This window comes from Saccopteryx bilineata, chromosome 7, assembly GCF_036850765.1.
Source record: "Saccopteryx bilineata isolate mSacBil1 chromosome 7, mSacBil1_pri_phased_curated, whole genome shotgun sequence".
NCBI lineage: Eukaryota > Metazoa > Chordata > Mammalia > Chiroptera > Emballonuridae > Saccopteryx > Saccopteryx bilineata.
Window position 1 is genome coordinate 44,325,544 of NC_089496.1, and position 23,030 is coordinate 44,348,573.

The 23,030-nt window shown below is 40.0% G+C and overlaps 1 protein-coding gene across 3 annotated transcripts in view; it reads right to left on the bottom strand.

Annotated features, from left to right (window-relative positions):
• SKAP2 (src kinase associated phosphoprotein 2) overlaps positions 1 to 23,030 on the bottom strand; it is a 153,374-nt gene that overhangs the window by 18,042 nt on the left and 112,302 nt on the right. For all 3 annotated transcript variants that reach the window (XM_066239641.1, XM_066239640.1, XM_066239639.1), the window contains exon 10: positions 3,454 to 3,531. In XM_066239641.1, coding sequence (XP_066095738.1) covers positions 3,454 to 3,531 — 78 coding nt within the window. The remainder of the gene's footprint in view (positions 1 to 3,453; positions 3,532 to 23,030) is intronic.

Genomic DNA, 23,030 nt, shown 5'->3' on the forward strand with positions numbered 1-23,030 from the left:
GAAGGAGAGAGGAAAGGAAGGAAGGGAAGGGAAGGGAAGGGAAAGAAAGGAAAGGAAAGGAAAGGAAAGGAAAGGAAAGGAAAGGAAAGGAAAGGAAAGGAAAGGAAAGGAAAGGAAAGGAAAGGAAAGGAAAGGAGGGAGGGAGGACGGAAGGAGAGAGGAAAGGAAGGAAGGAAGGAAGGAAGGAAGGAAGGAAGGAAGGAAGGAAGGAAGGAAGGAAGGAAGGAAGGAGAAAAGAAGGGAGGGAAGAATATATGATTTCTAATGCATAATAATCCTTATCACTTTCGGGTCTCTCTTCTCCTCGATGCACTTGGTGAAACTCCCATTAACACTAATGGGAGTTACAGGAGCACACAAGGGGCACAGAGACCCCTGCCGTGTGCAAGATGCATCTCTCCCTAGATGTGCATCATGAGCATTTCATTAAATCTCACTGCTGTAAGAAGCAACAGAGCTAGTGGTGTGGCCGTGCTGGGGAGGAGATATATATTTCCCACTGTGCTTTCTGTAATCTCCATGATTCCATGATGATGTTACCCAAAGACCAGCCCCATTTCTGTGTCCCACATGTGAGCCCTGTTCAAGGATACTAAGTTGTTTGTGTCACATGGCTCCCTGTGCATACAGTTGACTATTTTCTCCACTTCCGCCTGCTGCAGTAGTTACAAAGTAGAAGCACGGCCAGGGAGGAAACGTGGCAGGAGATGTTTCTCAGCCTTAGTCTCCCCAGGAAGGTCATGTTAAGACTCTTGGTATATGTTCTAGACATAAAAATGAGAAGTTCTCCTGTTCCCTAGAGAGCAGCAAGCTCATCCGGTTTACTTCCCAACATCTGAAGTGTGGCTACACACACACCAAAACGTGTGTAGACACAGCCACGGAGGCACCGTGAGCTCACAAAGTTAGCACACCTGTCACCTGCACACGGAAAGACCGGCCAAGTGAAGTATGTTTTTAAAAAACAATAAGACACGGGGTGACGCATAATGTCATAAACCACAGATAAGCATGCATTTTAAATACAAATTAAGTCTGTTTAGTGTTTTTACCACATGGATTAATTTTCCTACCCTATCCACATCATGATCTATGTTTTCAAGATTACAAAAAAGAAAAAAATTCACCTCATTATGTTTCTTGTCCTGAGAGGCATGAACAGTCAAAGTAGAAGGAAAAAGAAATTCTAAATTAGCCAACTTGTGACATTTAAACAATATCCTTGGCTCCTTCTTTTTAAAGAATACAAAAACACTGTTTAGGGCTTTAGGCAACAATGACAAAATTATTATGGAAGTGTAAACTAAACACTGAAGATGCTTTTGCAAAAATGAAAAGGTTTGAAACACGAGGACAATGCACAATAACAAAATAATGGAGACTCTCTCCTTGAGGAGCATGCAGGTTTACTAACTATTTCAGATAGGTAAACATATTGTGCAATGTTCCAAAAAGTGGAATCTTTATTATATATAATGAGTACATGCAAGATATATATGCCTGAACATGAAAGAACCTGCAAGAAATTCAACATTAATTTTGTTTTTGCTTATGTATTTTACATTAGTCTGATTTTTTTTTTTTTTTTTTAGTAAAATCAGTCAATGTGAAAAATATATAGCATTCTTGAGTAAGGTTAGAAGTTCACATCATGTGATGCTCAGCAAGATAGTAATACCCTTGTCAGCTCACTGCCCTGCACAGCAAACAAACTTCTAGTGTTACATCTTTGACAGCCCGGGGGGAGCAGAGGTCACTGCTATGCAAAAGCATTAAAACTGTTGCTTGAAAAGAATTTCATGTCACTAAAGATAAGAATTATTGCAGCGCTAATTTATAGCTATTGCATGAAAAGCTAGATCCACTTCATGCATTCCTCTGAGGAAAACCTGATCTTTCCCCCCTTCCCTCAAAGGCAAAAATTCGGGAGATAGCTACGATAAAAGGGTTTCTGAAAACTACAACTGCTTTAAGCCAAAATACTTATATTTGTGGAAAGAACATCCACGTGTGTCTACCCTCTACACCTGCATTGAAATTATTGAAAAGAAAGCGACACGCTTTTGGCAGAAGCTTTATGACACAGAATAAAATATATATATACCTAAATTACTATAGAACATCCTCCTCAGGGTCCCCCTCCACCGCGGTGTTTTAGAGCTCCGTCTTACAGGGCCCGAGTGCTAACATCTAATGACGCCGTCCTCACTTCCTTTCTGCAAAAAGCAAACCAAAGCCTTCTGCAGCAACCTGCTCCCGCCTTCCTGTCCGGGTCCGGAAACCAGGCCTCTGTTTCCGCTCCACATGTCACAGTAGGAAGGACGCTGGAAAGCTACTTCCTGAACACGCGCTTCTTGTCCACCCTGGCTCTGACAGCTTGGAAGAGTGATGTATGGACACAGCAGAGAGAGGAAGGTGACCTCCAACGATAGCTCTTTGCAGGACATGGGATGATATGGCAGACTTAGCCCCAGCCGACCTGTGGCTACGAAGAGGGCTCAAGTCCTGATAAGAAGGCAGCCCTCTTCTTTCCGTGCAAAATAATTGCTGGTTTATCAAAACTCACCTCATGTTTGCACTACAGATACGGTTTATCTCCGGCTCTTTGGAAATAACAATCAGCAAGAAAAGTTGCCCATATCATGAGATTTTTGTACAGAGCATGTGTAGTTATTTTTCCAGTCTCAGTCATAATTAGTACTTGGGGCCATGGACCACGTGGAAATGGATAAGGAGACCATCCTTCCTAGACTTGTAGGCCACCAGTGTCCTTTTCCAATGTGTAAGCTGCTGTCACTGGGCCCTGGCATTTCTTACCCAATTCATTTGCTTTCTGTGTTAATCATGCGCGATGAAGATATGCATGGCCAACATTTAAACAGGCTGCAGATCAATTAGCAGTCTTAAGTTTATCTGATTTTTATCAAAGAAGACAGAGCTGTGGGTCGATTGTCAGAGCCTGTGTCAAGTTGACCTTTTCAGAGATGTCTACATTGCCAGTCCCCTGGGCAACTTGTTGTCCCCTGTTAGTCTCTGAATGGCAGAAGTCTGTTCTGCTCAAGCACAAAGTATACACAGATGTCTATATTACATTCTTATAGGTTTGACAGCAACTGCATGTTGTATCTATAAGCTGTCCTTTAGCAGTGACACTTCCTCAATGATGATAAGCTAATTTATGCAACTAAATCTCCTTTGTGCAGAAATGAAAGCTAATTGAGTCATTACAAAGTAATTCAGGAAGGAATACCTTGTATAAATTGGCTTACTTTATAAATCCTTCTCAAGTGGTTTTCATGCATCCTAATGGTGCTGAGCAGCTTATCAGCCAGCCATAAGATACCCGGACGGAAGGAGGAGCCAAGTTTGGGGAGCTGTGTAGTCATCTTTAGAGCAGTAAGGAGGTGAACAAAACCAAAACAAGCGTTCCCAGGGAGCCGGGCAGTCCATTACCTGTGGTGTGATGCACGCTGCCCTGACTCATCCTCCTCTGTGCCTCCACCTTCCCCGGAGCACTGTCCTCGTCCTCATCTGTGAGGAAACAACAGAAACGACACGCTGAAGGCTTTCTCTGGGACAGCAGCACAGGGCTCACTCCTCTTAAGAGCAAAGCTAAAAGTTTGTAATACATAAAGATTCCCTTTCGAAGCAGGAAACCATTCGACACCCACATTCCTTTTTTCTGTCATTTAAACTTCTAGCTATTTCCAAATAGCAACTGGTTTACCAGTTGGCTTAACAGCATTTAAGCTAGGTACTAATGCTTTGCATATGTCGTTTTAAATATCTATAGACACTCATCTGAGACCATCTTAGATCCAGAAAAGCCCTGACATCCAGCAAAATAACATGCAGCACCACATGGATAGATCACGTGATACTCTGGCAGAGTACCACAGAGATACAGCCAAGAGAAAATGTGAGATATAAAAAATGCCGTCATTTATTGAGCATCAGAGACTTCATAGGGTTTCTCCCTTGCTCTTCACAGGCGGACACCAGAAGGATCCTTACCCTTCAAGGCAACCCCCCTTCAAATTATACTGAAAACCTACTGTGTGTCACACATGATGGCAGATGTAATGATTTCAGGGGCAAATAATTTTTAAATCCTTATTTTACAGACAAGTAAATTGAGACTCAAAAGGTAAAGCAATTTCCAATTTTTGTTATTTAAGCATAGGTTTGTGATTACAAAGTCCATGTCCTTTATTCTGCATACATGAAGTGCCAGACCTATGTCATTTCCACACGCTCCCGCCATTTTTCTTCTCCAAGTTATAAGAAGAAAGATGGTAAGATGAAATGTGAACAGTTTTTTGTTTGTTTTTTTTTTGTACTTTTCCGAAGCTGGAAACGGGGAGAGACAGCCAGACAGACTCCCGCATGCGCCCGACCGGGATCCACCCGGCACGCCCACCAGGGGGCGACGCTGTGCCCAACAGGGGACGATGCTCTGCCCCTCCGGGGCGTCGCTCTGTCGCTACCAGAGCCACTGTAGCGCCTGGGGCAGAGGCCAAGGAGCCATCCCCAGCACCCGGGCCATCTTTGCTCCAATGGAGCCTTGGCTGCGGGAGGGGAAGAGAGAGACAGAGAGGAAGGAGAGGGGGAGGGGTAGAGAAGCAGATGGGCGCTTCTCCTATGTGCCCTGGCCGGGAATCGAACCCGGGTCCCCCGTACGCCAGGCCGATGCTCTACCACTGAGCCAACCGGCCAGGGCCAAATGTGAACAGTTTTTAACAGACTCAATAGACTAATTCTTTTACATTAAAAATTATTATTATATTACCACCATCCTCACCTAAGGATTTATATACAGCTTAGAAATATTTAAGGGAGGACACATGAATGAAATGGTATGCCAAAGAAAAACTGAGTTTAAGGAGAATCATAATTTCAAGAAAAATTCAGAACTTTAAAGAAAAATATATAAATATAGCTATTCTGACTATTAGATAATCCAACCAATAAATCTTCATTGAGTATTAACTATCTGAAAGAGAGAGATTCTCCCCGGGAGGCAAGGACAGTAGGGAGCTTCTGCCTCCCGGAAGTTGACCACCTCGAGGGACAGAGACTCAGTCTATAGGAAAATGCGACAGGGGCATAAAACCTGCTGTGGTTACAGGATGAAAGAATGCAGAGCAGAAACCATCCAATGGGGAATACTGTGGAGGCTCAGCAAGATGGAGAGAATTTGAATAAGGGGAGACAAGAAGGAGAAAACTTCCAGACAGAGAGAGGCATAAAAAGAGCAAGGCACCGCCATATTCACTTTAGCTAAAGAACGTGGTTCTCAGAGGGAAAGAGCAGGATGGGAGATAATGCTGGTAGTCTGGGCCAACCGTTGAGGCCCGTGTGGACCTTAGACACAGTTGTTAAGGTGGCCAATATAAGTCCCAGGAGATTTCTGAGCAGAGAAAGGGCAGAACTGGAATAGTGCTTGAGGAATGGTCATCCAATCCCACTGCATCACGTCCTGCAGGGTGGGGGGAGGGAGACACTGGGAGTCTGTCCCAAGGGGAAGGAAGTCCGCACTGGAGGGGCAGAGGAAGTGGAAAGGAGGTGGTCGTGGGAGGCAGAGGAACCAGGATCGATAAACTCTGTGTCTGACTGCATGTGGAGGGCTACGAGGGAAGAAAAACAGAGCAACCAGGAAGACTGAGGCTTTGGGCTTAGTTCACTGAGAAATGGGAACGTCATTCAAAATAGACTAGCCGAGATAAGCTACTTCGCTAAGGAAACACAAGGAGTTGTGTTTGTGACGTGAGAGACTGAAAAAACCAGGGCGACCCAGAGGAAATGTCCAGGGACAACCGCAAGGGCCGGTGGAGAGGTCAGGACCGCACGTGTAAATTTAGACTTGTGCAAGTTTTCAAGTGGTGATTAATAAAAATCAAAATTTAAATCAAGCTTGGGAATTACTACACTTATAAGACAAATATAACTTTCGAATTTTTGTAACGCAGTTCAAACAAAATAATGAAAGCTCCAATGTAAGGAACAGCTGGAAATATTTGGTACTTTGTACACAGGAAGTTGAACCTAACATTGGCAATTTAATACGGTTCGTTGAAATAGTAATTAATACATAAAAGCCCTAATAAAAAGACTGTTACTAAAGCCTGTCTCTTTTCTCTTCAACAACAGGCCAAACCTCAAGGACTAGTAATCATACACAGGCTAATAGGGTGCTCTCCTCAAATTTTAAGGGAATCGGGGACATTTAGAGTCATTTGGTCTAAGCTACTCATTTTACAGATAGTCAATATTTTAAAAGGTGACAGAGAACGCTTTCCTGCCTTCCTTACTTCTCACACTTGCTCTTCCCCCATCACGTCCTCTCTAACAATTTAGTCACAAATGCAACAGCAACAAGCAAATTCAAAATTAATTAAGGGCACTCGTCCTGAAGTCAAAAGCCATAACCCCATCAACATAGGAAGCAATGATCTCGGCTCTTAAACAAGAGACTATGGGGTTTAGAATCACCACCTAAAATCAGTGTCAGGATAGCACAAAAATTAATTATAATTAAGTGAAAAAACTTGGCTCTTGGCCAAATTAACAAGTTAGAATTTATTACTTTAAATGTATTCTTATTTTATTAAAATGTAAGTGCCTATAATACGCAGTGTATTCTTAAATTACCAGAATGATACTTAAAAAATTAGTTAAGTCTCACACATTTACAGTAAGTATCCAAACTGAAATCTGTGTGAGATGCTTATAAGCAGTATTTTAGAGAATGAGGTGCTCACTTAAAAAACACTTTGTTTCTCCATTTCAAACCTAGTACTGATATTTTAAGGTCAAAGCCTTCTCTGCTTCATACATCAATTTTTGTCTTAACAATGTTCAAACAACTCATTTTACCTTGAACTAACAATATAAACAGCTTCCATATAAAAGACAACAAAATCAGGTCTGGTGTGTGTGCGTGCATGTTTCAATCTTAGGGAAAAAAGTCAGACTGAATCGTGACTAGAATATGGTAAAGGAGATGTTCAATAAATACTGAGTGAACAAATGGATTAAAAAGTCATGAAAATATATTCTACTATATTAATTTACTAACAGAGGAAACCTGTCCACACCACTCAAAAACATAGATAGATAAGGACAAGTGTCTAAAATTCTAGGTAATAATCACCTTAACAATATATTAGAAATATATTAGAAATAGAAACACACATTGTTTTATTTAGGTTTATTATTAAACATATTTTATTTTGGTGTTGAGGTACTACGTCATTACAAATACTAATTAATACCTCAAATAGTCAGTGTTTGTAGGTTAATATATTCCATTCAACATTTTAATAACAGTAAACAAAAACAGCTCAGCTATGCGGTAAAATCCATCAAACCACACAGATGGTTATAAGGTTTTCATTATGTGGTTTCCATAGCAATCATATTGCAAATCTGGAAGCTTCTTGCAAATAAGCAGCTTGTATTTACATGCCTCTCAGCTGCAGCATAAACTCTTCAAAATGTGAAGTTATTATTCCAATCACACATTGTTAGAGGGATCATCAGGAGATTTTTTTTTAATCAGACAAGATGAAAATAATAGTAAAGTGAAATTGCAGAATAGAATTCAAATATAGTTATGCGTTTATGAAACTAACCAGTGAATATCAGAAATGTCCTGGTTGTCACTGAGAGGTTTTAACATTAAACCCTGCCAAAAATATGAAACTTGCAGGAGCAATCAGACCCGACAGAATCTGAGAGCTTGAACCCCACTCTCACTCGTCTTTTTAATACATACTGAGCCTTCTTTCTGAGTTGAGAGATGAAGAATAGCAGGGAATTGAGTCTTTCCAAATCTTTTTAGCATGACGACATTTTGAGGAAATGCTTACTGTGGGAAAAGTCAAGACCTTTTTTCTTCCTGCTAGATTAATCAATTTAATTTACAAATTGATCCAGTTCCATAACAGATGGATTATTACTCTGATAAGGATCACGAATCTGTCTAGCTAGGCAGCTTTTATAAAATGGCTTTTTCTAGTTTACTAATATCCTTTATTTTAAAGGATTAATAACCAAAAAAATAAAAAAACCAAAGTGAATAGTACATGTAACTGACATTGCATGAAAAAAGCAAAGAACAATTTAGTAGGACCAAACCAGGGTGTGTGATGTTCATATCAAGGCTAAAGGTTGATTTGTTTTTAATTTTTGTTGAATCTATTGAGGTGACCTTGGTTAATAAAACGACAGTGGTTTCAGGTGTGCAGTTCAATAATACATCATCCTTATACTGTATTGTGTGTTCACTTCACTCTTCATTTATCCCCCTCTAGCCTCTACTTACCTCCAGACTGTTGTCTGTGTCATGAGACCCGTTTTGTTTTACTTTGTTTTTAGCTTAATCCTTTCACTGTTTCCACCCAGACCCCAACCCCTTACCCCTCTGACAGCTGTCAGTCTGTCCTCTGTGTCTACGAGTCTGTTTCTGTTTTATCATGTCTTCCAGGGAGAAGAGACAGAAAAAAATAAGAAAATCTATGACTCTCACATGATTACCTTTCTCACTAAATACCTTTAGAAAAGAGCTCTATTGAATGACAATATATTTTAAAAGACATAAAACGCAGAATCAAACATTATGCTCTGAAATAAACCTTGGGTTTAGATCGCAACCTGTCCAGGCTTCATTTGATTACATGACCATATATTCATCTCAAGAAGTTACTATTTATTGCTTAAATGTTCGTACTAGATGCATTTGTATCCATATGTTATTAACTCCTCATAACACTTCTATAAGGTAATAATAGGTACTTTTTATCATAATTTCAGGGATGCATGATGATTTAACAGAGCTTGAATAGCTTGTCCGGGTTCACATCCCACAGCAGAACAAGAGCGGAAACTCCTGCTTGAGCATGTGCCTCTAAACCTCCAGCTCTAAGTCACTGACATTAAAATCCTCAGTTAATATATAGATGGAGGCGTGTTTTCTAAAATTTCATTCGAATACTGGCTGTTTGTGAACTTGGAAAACATTTGTGTATACCATATTTTTCGCTCCATAAGATGCACTTGTTTCCCCCCAAAAGTGGAGGGGGAAATGCCCGTGTGTCCTGTGGAGCAAAAACTACGTTATTCTATTAAATATTTTAACACATCATTTGGTTCAGAATATTTTTTTTCTTATTTTCCTCCTTAAAACCCTAGGTGTGTCTTATGGTCAGGTGCGTCTTATGGAGCGAGAAATACGGTGAGTACATTCTATTCTACCACAGCAGTGCACTTGAAGAACATCTCAGGTTAAGTGATCCTTCTAGAGATGAGTTAGACACGGAATTTCAGGTTGGGATGCCCCAAACCTGCATCTCCTCCTCTCTATTCTGCTGGCTCTCTCCCCACGTCTAACGTTCCGCAGGCTCAGACACCCCTACAGCCAGCACACGGTATTTGATGTTTTGTAACTGTCTCTAATGCCAATTCATAATTGAAAAAGGATTTCTAGGCTGGCCAGCTTTTCTTTCTCCTATATTTCCAATATGGAAAACATGTTTCAATGTAGACAGTCAAGTTGAGTCTTTCTACAAAGATCTGAAATGACTGAAATAACACAGTTAGTCATCTTTACTCTTCTGGAAATTAGGCCAACAGGGGCCTATTGTTAAAGGTCTAGTTACCCATGTAACTTTGACCCTGTTTCTGATTCTCAGTGTCCTCTTTGTAAAGCGGAAAGAACATCTAGCCCATAGCACTTTGAACAGAATTTGGGGAGGACAGTGAGATAATCAGATTTCTCAGGAGAAAAAAATAAAGCACAATTAGCATGCAATATCAAGCTAATTACCTTAGGAGCTAGGTGTATTGCAACCAGTTATTAATTTAGCAGCCCAGAAGGTTAATGTGATATAAAAGGCAACAAAATAAGCGATAGTTGTTCAGTTACACCCTCTAACTTTCAACCTTGACATTCATCCTTGTATGGTTTAATATTGCGTTTCAAAATAAAAAAGAATGCCATTAGATTATAGTGAAAAACACTGCATTTTGAAATAAAAAAGAACACCATTAGATTATAGTGAAAAACACTGCATTTCAAAATCAAAAAGGACGCCATTAGATTATAATGAAAATCTGTACTATATAAAAATTAATAATTTGTATGCAACTCTGAGAGTACAAAAATAATGAATTTTCACAGACGTTAAACTTGTTAACATCAGGTTGGGATGTTGGAAAAAAACTCAAATTCAAGCAAGGATTTCATTTGAGAGAATCAGGGGGAAAAGTCAGGAGAAAGCTTCTTTCATTAAAGGAAACTGGACTGGGTGTGAGTGACTGGACCAAAGTCACGTGTCCTGCATCCTGCTCTCCCCTCTCTGCACCGCCTTCCGGGTCACATGCTCTGCAGACACTTCAGAACAAGCCTGCTGCTGTTCTAGAGGGACCTGTCTACTCAGGAGCAATCTTATATAGACTTGATCACCTGTAGGCAACTATGACAGGCAAAGAAAGCACACAGGTTACAAACAAGGTTTTAACAGGACAGACTGTGTCACGAGCAACTGTGAGTCAGAAAATGATCCCACTCTAAAGAGTACTGGACCAGGGCAATTATGACACATGGTTCCTTCCTGCCCCAGGGGATTATATTCAGTCTCTGCTATAATGTAACATTTTTCCAGCTAGTCTTTAAAGCTCAAATTCTTAGCTCTTTAATTAAAATTTATAATAAATTCTGCAATATTAAAATTCTTTTAACCCAAGAAAATTCAAATTAAATTACTTCTCAGTTATAGTAACTGTTATCTGGCTCTGGATTTCTGGTACAATTATAGTTTGCCACGCATAAGTTCTTTTTTCAAAGTTTAAACTAACTTGTTTTCATACTGTTCCTGTTATAAAAACAGTATCTGTTCCTTGCTGGAAGTCAGAAAATGGAGGTAAGCAAAAAATAAAATTGTTAAAAATCATGCAAGACCTATCTATCCATGACCACAATTAACATCATCCTTCTAGAACTTTTATTTGGTGTCTTTATTCTCATTTTAAATAAGAATATCCAAAATGTATATGTATTCCTTATAAACTGTTTTGAAATCCTTTTTAGAAAGTAAAATATTTCATCTCAACTTAGATTTTGCTTTGTTTTAAAATTTAATCTGTAAAACAACACCGTGGAGTTAAAACAGGTTAAGATCATTTCATTGTAACGCGGCTGTTTTATAAGGACCTACAACGGTCTGCTGGAACCTGAGGGACAAGCAGATGCACAGCTGCTGAGCTCAGTTGTTTCAGGCTCTGGCTCCATTTCCTCCATTTGTTTATGCAAATGTACCCATCCCCTCCACAGGCAGCGAGCCTTAAGCCCAAGCAAGCAAAAGCACAGATCCATAACAGGAACCATCACCTGTTATTGGTTCCATATCCCTTGCACCAGCACCGGCTTCTTTTGGGGGATGGGAGCGTCTAGGGGGTCAAAACTATTTTCATAATAAGACTAAGACATTTGCCTTTTTCACTGTGTTAACACTCGCACCGACGCTGCCATGCAGAGATGGGGAAATGCCGACACACCTCAGCGTGCGTCAGCGCAGCGGCACCAAACGGTCATGGCGTTCCTCCTCACCACCCTGCACTGGCATCGAAAACAAGCAGGCCAGCTTCACCTAAGGATGCCCTTGACAAAGTAGTTAAACTTAGTATTTTCATCTAATAGCAACCTCGAATCCTTGTCTTTTTAATATTCCGTGTGCCAAAACGGGAAGAACGCATAAAGCGTTTCCACTGCATCTCCAGATGTGCAGGAGAACGAGCAGCGAGCTGCCCGCCGCAACCCCCATGGAACTCCGTTTTCACTCGAAAGAATAACTGACAAGTTACGCTTACTCGGACCTGGGAGTTTGGCAGATATTTCTCAAAAATGAGCTAAGGGAGCTTCTTATTTCAAAGAAAACAGTGGGCAGTTGTTTATTGCTGATGATCAAATTTGAGCTTTCAAGTAAAAATGAGAATTTTAGAAACTTACATCTGCCACTTGTGAGCTTGACAGCTCGCCCGTATTTAAAGACTTTTCTGATGAGATTGGTGGTGCTATTAATGAATGTGGTTTTTAAACTGTATCACAATTGTGTCAATATTTGGAAGTTCTGCACAATGTGGTGAACCAGTGTTTTCCAACTGACTGATGATGTTACAAAAACACACATGGGTAAAAGATCCATTCAAAGTACAAGACAGACCCATGAATATTAATGAAACAGAGTATGAAAAGTTCACTGATAATGGCTTTAGATTCCACATTGCAACTAACCTTTAACTACTTCTTGTCAAGTTTGAGGACACTATCGATAAAAAATATGTACAATGACCTAAAAATATTAGAATACTTCCCTTTCTCTACCACATATCTATATGAGGCTAGGTTTTCTTCATATGCTTACTGTACCTGAACTAAAACAACATATCACAACAGAGTGAGTGCAGAAGCAAATATGAGAGTCCAAACGTCTTCTATTAAGATAGACATTCAAGAGACCTGCAAAAAACGGAAACCATGCCATCCTTTTCACTGATATTTTGGGGAAATATAGCTATTTTTCTTAAAGATACATTATTTGTGTTCACATGTAAGGAGTTTATCATTGTAATTTTAATTCACTAATAAACATCAAAAATATTTCTGTTTTAATTTATAATACAGTAAATTACTGTACTGAGAGGCATAACCCACACAAACAAAAGCAACATGAAAAAACTGATATCCTGTTAACATATAACACTGATAATTACTTTATATCCCCAGACACAATCTCAGGAATGAATTACATTACACTGTTGACTCATATTGAGCTGTTGACCAAAATCCTTACGTGCTTTCCCCATTTGCTGGGCCAAATCTTTTCTCTCTCATACTTGCGCAACCCAATTTTTGGAGCAAGTGTGATACCCTATCATATTTCACCTTGTGAGATTTGGTCCATGATTTAGGCCTATTGAGAACATTGCCTGTATATCTTTATCCAAGACACTGATTAATACGATGATATGGCAATATTGAGAATTAAGCCCTATGGCATTCACAAAATCAATTAATCAACACCCTTTAGGGCATAGCTGCATGATCAGTTATCCAACGGTCTTTCTGTCTATAAAGCTTTCATGAGAATCCTGGCCAATGACTCACTGAAGTCCAGTTATATGTCTGACATTTCTCTGAACCCACGTTGGTTTCTAGTAATCGTTATTTCTTCTTCTAGATAGCAGGAGAAACTCTTTGACACCTTACTGGGTAGGTTCTCTGGCATCCACTTCTGAGTCCCCAAACTGTGTAGAAGCTGCCGAGTCGTCCCCCCCCCCCCTTCCCCGTAGCGGGTAAGGCGGTGCGCCTTCCCGATGCCCCTGCAGGGCCAGCACCGCTGTCCTCCCTCCCACTGTGGGGACTCTGAGCGCTGCTGGCTCACAGCTCTGTCCCTCCCCAGACACTGCCCTTGGCTGCAGGAAATTGCTTCACGCAAGGTCACACCCTCCCAGAGGACAGCCTGGAGCCAGTGATTAGCTGGTGAGGGGATATAAAGACAGGCCCCTTTGCCTCCATTTGGCACAAACCTGAAGAGTCAGCCCAGTCCCAGGGCTCCCCGAAAGCAAGTTCAGAGGCCGCCTCAGTCACAGCTGCCTTGTGGGTCAGCTTCTCTGCTCAGTCCGTCTTCCTCACTTTCGCTCAAGGGCATCTCCCAAGGTCACCCACCAGCAAACCTCTCACACGCGCCGTCTCAGAGCCTGCTTCAGGGGACCCAGCTCAAGACACTGCAACTTTCCACTCTCTGAAAAGTTCACTAGTCAATGGTTTGTCTTACCAACCTTAGCAGTTGGAGAATAATTTTTGACAGAAAAGGAACAGATAAAACAGAAATTAAATTGTTTTCATTTGAATTATTTCCCTTAGTGAATTTCAGAAACAAACAAAACCACATAGCAATCGTACACTCTTAGTTGTACTTAACATCATTTACAAATTTTAGCGATTTTTATATGCTCTTTGGTTATCTGGCTAGTTCAGTCATTAATACATGTCTCTTTAACAGTTGTGTTCATTGGACAGATTCTAGCACAAGGACACTGGTATCTTTTAGTTTATCTCCCTTTTGTTCTCACTGGGATCCTTTGAGATTAAATGGTATTTTAAATACTCATTTGTCTTTAATAACACACATTTGTGTCTTTTCTTTCACTGAATTTTCTACAGTGTGCCTTCCTAAAGTCTAGGCAAGTACGTCTAGCTGAAAGCCAGAGTTTTCCTCACTGGCTATGATGGAGTCGAAGGTGACAACTGCTCTTGTTTAATTTTTTCCACAGTTAAATCTGGATATAGCAGCATCTTCCCTATTTATTTCCTTTATCCTTGGGCCCCACTGGTTTTTGAATATGCTACTTCCACGTTTAAACTGCATCTGGAGAAAGAAAAAGATGCAGTGGTAATGACTCTCTATCGCTTTTCTTCTCTCCATATTCTTAGTGTTGGTTCCTCTCAGTTGAAGACTCCTAGTGGTTGAATTCTAGGAAAATTAGCCATCCTGATCCCTGGCTGTATGTGTCCCCGTCACAGGAAGCTGAGGGTCGGGAGTGACTCTCTGAGCTCAGTATCTGCACTCACTTGGCTGTGTCTGAAAGCAGTACTACTCCACCTGCTTAGAAGCCTTAAATCCAAAGACCGGAAGGGGTTGAGCACACAGTATTGAATATTTAATATTTATAGGGCAATTATCAAGTAAGAGCCCCACTTGTATTTTTCTATTACTACCACATGCTCCCTCTGCGGTGTGTAAGTTCCAGTTTGGGACTAGATGTTATGAGCTGCATCAATATCCCTGGCTTAACCCCATGACTTGCTGTTTACCTACAGCAGTGCTGTTCAAACTTTAGCCTGCAGCGCGATCACCTGGAGGGCTGGTTCAAACCCTGACTGCCCAGCCCCGCCCGGAGTTTCTGACTCAGTAGATTTGGGGTGGGCACAGGAATATGCATTTCTAACAAGTTCCCACCCACGCCACTGGTCCCAGGACCACACTTGGAAAACGAGTGACCTAAAGCTGAATCTTCTGAGTATTTCTTTCACATAAGGTTTCAAATAGTTTATATTCTATCATTATTTGAATGTAAGTGAATTAGAACATTGTATCTTCAAATGTCACTTGCCTTTTAAGCAAAATACAGGTGTACCTCCCTAAATAATACTAATGTAAAATTATTGTAATGAAATTAGTAAAGCAGAAACTCATCTCCTATTAATCCCAAAAGAATGGATGGAGCTATAGAAGTGCAAATACAATTCACACTCCAGGAGTTGATATTACCTTCTTTTACTAGCTGTACAAACAGAGACAAGCTAATTAAACTCTCTGAACCTCAATTTTCAATCTGGAAAATATATCTAAATACAAAATTTACTTTAGCAAGTTATTGTGAGGACAAAATGTGGTAAAGTAGCCAATACAACGCTCAGGGCACTGAAGATTTATAACAATAGTGATTATAATAATACTCTGAAGATTTACTCTGTACTAAGCACCAGCTAGCCACTAGGCACATAACTCTCATTCAATCCTCAAAACCCTACGAGGATGAAGAAATGGAGGCTCAGAAACACTTAGGTAACTTACTGAGCATGGCACAGCTATAAGAAGCAGTGTCAGAACGGGAGCCCAGGCGGCCCGCCTCCAGAGCCTTAGTTAGAAGCCTTACGCTTTCTTCAATGTAAGACCTACTATAGAGCACTTGTTTCTGTACTTGTTAATGAATTAAACAGCATTTTAACTTACTGCCAGAACATGCAACTTATGAGAAAGTTAATCTTCATGATGTCACATTGACATATTTTCTTATTTTTAACAATCTTCAATGACAGAATAACTTGTTTAACTGTGACAGTCCAAAAAAAAAAAAAATCGCTCCCTTGGAAAAGCGTGTACACTGCAGAAAAGCCGGAGAGGAGTCGGGTTCGTAATGGCCGCAGAAAGCAAAGGCTTGGCATCTGCCCCGTCCATTTTTCTTTCAGCTGGAAGGCAGCTTGCAAATGGAAAAATCATCTCCCGTCACCTCCCTCTCAGAGACAGAAGAGGATGAAAAGAACGGAGGAAGGCCAAGCCCTGAAGCAAGCGGAGCTGAGAGCAGCTTCCGGCCTCGCCAGGAGCCGGGAAGATTGATGAATCCTGAACGAGACAGCTATCGCTCCTCACCAGATCTGACTGCGCTAGGACGTGAAAAATGCGGCAAATTAAAGCACTTTATATAACACAAAAGAATGGCACTCTCAAAATAGGGATTTCCATCTACCGAGGAGGGGCTAAGAGGACTCTCAGAATTATGATTTTTTTTTAAGGCGTGCTCAATTCTAAGGTAAGAGGAAATTTTTTGACATGCAGACACATTTAATGATAAAATAGGTACAAAAAAATAAGAGATGAAAACAGGTTACAGAAAATGAAAGGTCTCCTAGAACTAGGGTACTTCTGTAGAAGGGAGCTGCCAAAGAGAAGCGAGGTTGAACTTCAGGGGGAGGAAGGGGAGGCTAGACAGCCACAGCTCGTGTGAGGGAGGTCTGGGTGTTCCCTCCCGCAAAACAGTATTTGATGTTCTTCAAAGTACAGAAGAATCAAAATTTGAGCTTAAAAAACAACACACTTGCTCAGTTTGGGCCCCTAAAGGGATAAGCTGAACTCTTATTTCCAATGTGTCTCTTACTTGGATTCTAGAAAGAAAGCCAAGATAAACAAAATGTCTGCTCTTATGTCAAGAGCCAGGGTGTTTTCAATGTACATGATGGGGAAGCCAGATCTGACTTTTTCAAGGTCTAACCCAGCAGCGTCCCAGCGTAGCAGATGGAGTGATGGGATTTGTTCTGGAAAGACAAACCCCTGCCACCCTAGGGTCCTAGAGTCTAGGCAGAGTCAATGCTCCAAGACTAACCCCTCGCCTGGTTTCCCGTACAACAAGGCGTTCTTGTCTTCTCATCCCCAACTCACAACTGTTCAGATTTTTTTCATTTAAACATGACATTTTATAAACTTTTTCTGGCATTTTCAGTTAACATAAATGCTATGCTATAACTGCATACATTAAAATGCAATTTAGGGTTTATTTCCACTTAATTAAATAATGCAATCACACATGTAAATTTAATGGCACGCCCAACTATAGTACTTCATTAAAGAGTCATTCTTTGTTTATTGTCCTTCCTTAGAGTAAATCATTACTTTAAAGAGAATATATGAAATGACATATGAACTTTCTTAAACAGTCTAATTAGGAGAATAATGTTAATTATCTGAATGTAGTTTAACTGCATGACCTACTCTAGCTAACTAAAAGTAAGTCTTATCAGTTATTATAAAATTCAGGTAGTTATAAACAATTTTATCATATGAACTTTACTTAGTTTTAGAAAATAATTTCTGGATTAAAATAACTCAAGAAGAAAAATTATCTCAATATAGTTCCCTTTGGTGAGGAAATCTAATACACTACTTGGCATCTGTCCACAGGAAAGGTCTGGCTCCCAGATGCTTCTTGTCAGTCCACAGTGGATTCAACAATGTTTAAACAACTGACAATGTGCACTCACAGCACTGATGACACAATGACCAAAAATTCAGCAGGAGCCCGTCTCCTGGGTATTTTCATATATTGAAAAGCAATATCAAAACAAAACAAATCACAGACATACTTCACACACCCAGAAGACTCAATGTAATTCAGTTAGGCTTTTGAAAAGTACATGTCAAGAAAATTACATAAAAATTTACAAATAAGACTTGCTATATACCACTGTAAGAAATACACATAAAACAATGGTGGTTTTTTTTTTTATCATACTAGTGTTCTTGAAAATGAAAGAATGCAAGCTCTAATTTGGTTCCTATATCAAAAGTCCAACAATAACTCTTTTCAGCAAAAGATTAACTGTTTTCATAGCCCATTCATTATAATCATACAACTTATATTAATATCTATGATTTCCTAAAAGTATTGTTGCTAACAACTGTTTCTATTAGTATGAAGCAAATAAAATATCCAATATATTACCACTTCTGACCTCCAAAAATAGTCACTTGACAAGATGCAAAGGTAATGTAAAACTTCAGAGTTTTGACAGCTCAGTGGTAGCCTAATCTTCTCAGATACATGATGCCTATGTTCTCCATAAACAGCCCTCAAGTGTATCATTTAACTAGAATGATATACTTTCTAACCAGGAAGGTTTTGAGTAAAATCTACATCCTACTGTAGGACATGCAAGCATAAACAAAATATTGTTAATATTTAATATGAAATCAGCTGTCACAAATGTAGCCAACAGTGAAAAAGCCATGATACAAATAAAATTACTTTGTGTGATTTTTCCTATTTCCAGATGACAAGTTTCTTGGAGATGATATTCTCTCTCTTAATAACAAACAACTTCTGTCACATAATGTTTATGTCATGTAAGTTTTGCAAATCAATAGTGCAAAAACTGGTTTGACTTCCTGGGAGAAAAAAATGACTGATTGACATAGGGAACAATATACGTTATGTAAATTAGAAGGACTTCATTTAATTGGAACGTCAATCCCATTTTTAAGATATATTCTCCCCTAACGACATTAATCTCATCTGACATGACCTCAAATGCAATATGCTTTATTCTTAGTTTATAAAACCAAGGTATATATTTGGATCTGGATGAATCTCTACCTTAAATAACTTTTGAGTAATTCTTTGCACATACAAATGTCATTTCCCCCTAAATAGTAATAAGCAGTCACTTAAGACCATTTACTTCATAAATTCAGCATCGACTTAATATCTCTTCCTTCCTAAGTTCAACAAAAATCTCTTTTTGTCAAGAAGTAATTAATATTAAGAGGATAAAGCCCATTAGTACTCAGGACACCAGAGATATTAGACTCTTAGCATAGAGTCTTGCCTATAAGAACATATAAAAATTTTTGTTTGAATTAAAGTTTATAAATCAGGCACTTATAATTAAGCTAAGTATTATAGTATATTTGTAATAATTGATTACTTATGACTAGAAATTCAACCTTCAGCAATATGATCTACCAAGTTGAAACAGAAATATCTCTGTGTACTTGCTCAGAAGGGAATACTGACCATTTGCAGGGTGGGATTGAGGCTGGAGTTTTAACATCTTCATGGATACAGGAGCTATGGCCTTGAGCCAATGAGCAGCAGAGAGTTGGAAGTAAGACCCCTACCTACCAGCCCATGGAAGCCACAACGAAGTTTTGGGTCTTTCTAGGACTCTGGACCGGGGTGTTCAAAGGGGAACGTAAAGGGCTTCCTGTAAGAAATCAAAACTCCCGCCTGAACAATGTGAGATCCAAATTTATACTATCCTTAAGTGTATACTCGTCAGCCAAGAAATTTAACATAAAAATTGTGCAAGTCCTGGGGCTCTGGCAGAAGCAACTGCAAAGCCTTTGTGCAGGAGCATCTCCAAACCCAGGGCACGCAGCACTCCCGCAGGGCAGGGCGAAAACCTGGCAAGCTCGCAGTACTTGGAGCTCGCAGAAGAGAGGCCAAGTAAACAGGCAACTCCTGTGTGGCCAGCCCTGACAGAAGTCAGCACTGAAGGCTGGAGGAGCACAGAGGAGAGCGAAGAAAGCCAGGGAAAGTCCAAGGAAATGTACACATTTATTTTCACAGCACCGCTAAGCTAGAGATTCAAAACCCAAATGGCACTGGTCCCTTTGCTTTCGCCCAGTGAAAGATGGATCCCACGTGAAAATTTTCTGGGGCTTTGGACCATCTGGTTTTTAATGTGTCAAGCAATAGGGTTTCTTCTGCCACTGCCTTTGGAAAGTTTCTTTTCTTTCTTTTCTTTTTGGTCGTTGTTGGGGCAAAAAAAAATTAGGTTTAAATGTTGAGGGGATTTAACAATTGTTTTTAACAGTATTTTTCTTCTCTGATAACTATTAAATCTTTTCAGGAATACAAATCCCCCTCTTTCACCATGACATGAATATGCCCCAATCTGGGCTCTTCCAAATATACCATTAGTTTGGTATATCTAAACATTTTTAAAGGGTCTTCATTTAATAAACCCCCTGACCTTAATCATCGTACTTCTATGCTCAGAATGCACTTTGGGTGGTGTTCAGATTATGTTTTGCTCATTAGATGTGAGTGAATAGACTCATATCTGGCATAGACTTGGCTTTGACCTCTGTTTCTTATCAGTCTCTCTTCAGTTTCTGATAACTTTTCCAAAATTACTTCTTATTAAGTATTTGTTATATTTTACATATGTTTTTAAATTTATTGATTGATCTTAGAGAGAGGAAGGGAGAGAGAGAGAAATAGAAACATTGATTTGTTCCTAGATGTGCCCTAACTGGGGATCGAACCTGCAACCTCTGTGTATGGGGACGATGCGCTAATCAACCGAGCTACCCAGCTAAGGCTCTATGCTTCTGTTTAACTCTCAGTTGTACAGGTCAATACTGGACCATCCCCAATGCCTAGCACAGTGCCTGACATGAGTAATTAATAATAATCGGTTGCAAAAATAACAAATAATCTAAGTGCTTATTTAAATGTGGGGCTTTTCATTTTCCTTTGCTCACTTCATTTTGTCTCATTTCCCTCACCCTTCCTTTTCTGTTCATTTACTAGAACATTAAATGATCTCTTCAGAATACTTTACAATTAATGCTGGACTCTTAGGAAACATTAATAAACAACCAAGCCCCAAACTGACATATTTTAAGGTGTCTAGACATGTGTATTTACATACTTTGAGGTTCCTGTCTCTTACAGGTGTCCTAAGCAATGCAGGGGGAGATTCTATTTTATTATGGGTGTAAATGACCTTTACCCTGACCCACATAATTGAGCCAGGTTTCCAGGAAGAACTGAGATGTACGGTAATTTCTGAAAGGAAGCAGAGGCTGGCCAGGGAAGTGGGCTGAGGTTATCTGGAGTATGAGAGAGAGGAGCAGGCAATGTGAAGTCAGGAGCAGGACGTGTAAACAGTGCGCTGAGAAAAGGAGCTTGCCTAATTGAAGGAAAGGGTGTGGGGTGGAGAAGGGAAGTAGGGGGCTCAGTGTAAGCCTTGGCTGGCTGAGGAGTGAGCAACTCAATACTGACCACAGCCTTCCTGTTTCCTAGCCCTCCCCCTCCAACCCCACTGAGTTAAAGCAGCGGCTTGAAAGATAATTTTTAAACCCTTTCCCCCAGCATGTAGCTAATCATTGATTCTTACCATTTAGGGCACCACCCTTAAAGCTGCTCATGCAGCCTTCCATAGCTGAGTGTGTTTCCAAACACGCAGCTCACTATTTTCTTACTAGCTACTTTAAGCTTTCTGGGTTTTGCCCTTGCTGATGTCAGCTTTTAAAAATCACAGTCATGATCTTGTGCTCTTTAGACCTCCTTTACCTGTGGTCTTTTATAAATGAGTGGAAGTCAAGGAGAATGTCATTTCCTGGGAAATGTCTTGCTTGAGATGACTAACCTACCACAGGGAACTGGTAACTCAAGTCGGTCCTGCTGTTCACAGTAGATGATCTATCCCTAACGGCACAAAAGATTGATGGCATTAGAGCTTTTCATCACTCAATGTATTCCATTTCATAAGTTTATTTATTTGAGACTACGCCGCTTGAAATAGTAATGTTAGATTTTAATGAGGCTTTGAGAAAGCAGCCATAATTCAATGTACTACCGATAGTATACTGGTTAGTATCTCATTCTTTAAGGATTCTACAGTAATTGGTGCTATCAGGAAAAGAATCATCATAGAGAGAAAGAGTTTCCGCTAATTTAACCAACAGGCCGCTCTAACTAAAGACTACATTATTCAGGCATTATTTATTAACTTCTTATGAGGAAGGCATTGTCTAAGTACCCCAGGGAATGCCAAGAAATACAAGGTTTGGTCCCTGTAAATATAATAAAGATGTTATAAAGATCCATCCATATGCTTGTTTGCCAAATAATCACATGAAAAGTAAAATACTCATTTATAGAACAATTGATAACAATACAAAAAATGTCACATAATTGTGTGTGATTAATTTTCAAATAAATGGTGCTACAGAAGGTCAGAGTAGCAGAGGTGGCTTCAGGCTGGTGTGGGAAGAAGGCTTTGTTGGGGAGACAGGATTTGGGCTGGGCTTAGAAAGTGGGGCTTAGAAAGAGGATCTGGTTGGAAACTGCACTAAGCAGACAGCATTTCACACCAACGGGAGTGCACAAACCAAAATGGAGGCTGGGAAAGCACGGGATGTCTGGGCAGAATGAAGAGTAAGCAGTTTACTGAAATTGGAGAGACGATGTAGGGACTGAGCTTGAACCTGAGGTTTCAATCAGCCTGTGCAAGACACTTGAAGGCCAGAGTAAGGAGTGTGGGCTCTATCCTGTGGCCAGTGGAGAGCTAGCCAACATTTTGATGCAGTAAAAAGATACACCTTCAAAAACTCCTGACTTCTCTCTCCTCTCTCTCTCCCTCTCTGTCTCTCTCCCTTTCTCTCTCCTCTCTAAAATGAATAAATAAAATTAAAAAAAAAAAAAAAGCCTGACCTGTGGTGGCGCAGTGGATAAAGCATTGACCTGGAAATGCTGAGGTCGCCGGTTTGAAACCCTGGGCTTGCCTGGCCAAGGCACATATGGGAGTTGATGCTTCCAGCTCCTCCCTACCTTCTCTCTCTGTCTCTCTCTCTCCTCTCTCTCTCCCTCTCTGTCTGTCTCTCTCCCTTTCTCTCTCCTCTCTAAAATGAATAAATAAAATTTTTAAAAAAATAAAAAAAAAAAAACTCCTGACTTATGATTTTCTCAAAAATATTTTCTCCATTAAATAAGTGTTATCAATCTGTTTATAAAAATGGTTCTGAATTATTTTATATATGTTGCCTCCTAGCATCAGATGAGAAATTCTGAATAAAATGACTAATGCCCCAATGGCAGAGGATACGATATTATAATATTGTATATTGTATTTAGAGATGCAGATCAGATTATCAGGCTGGTAGGTCACACAGACACACACG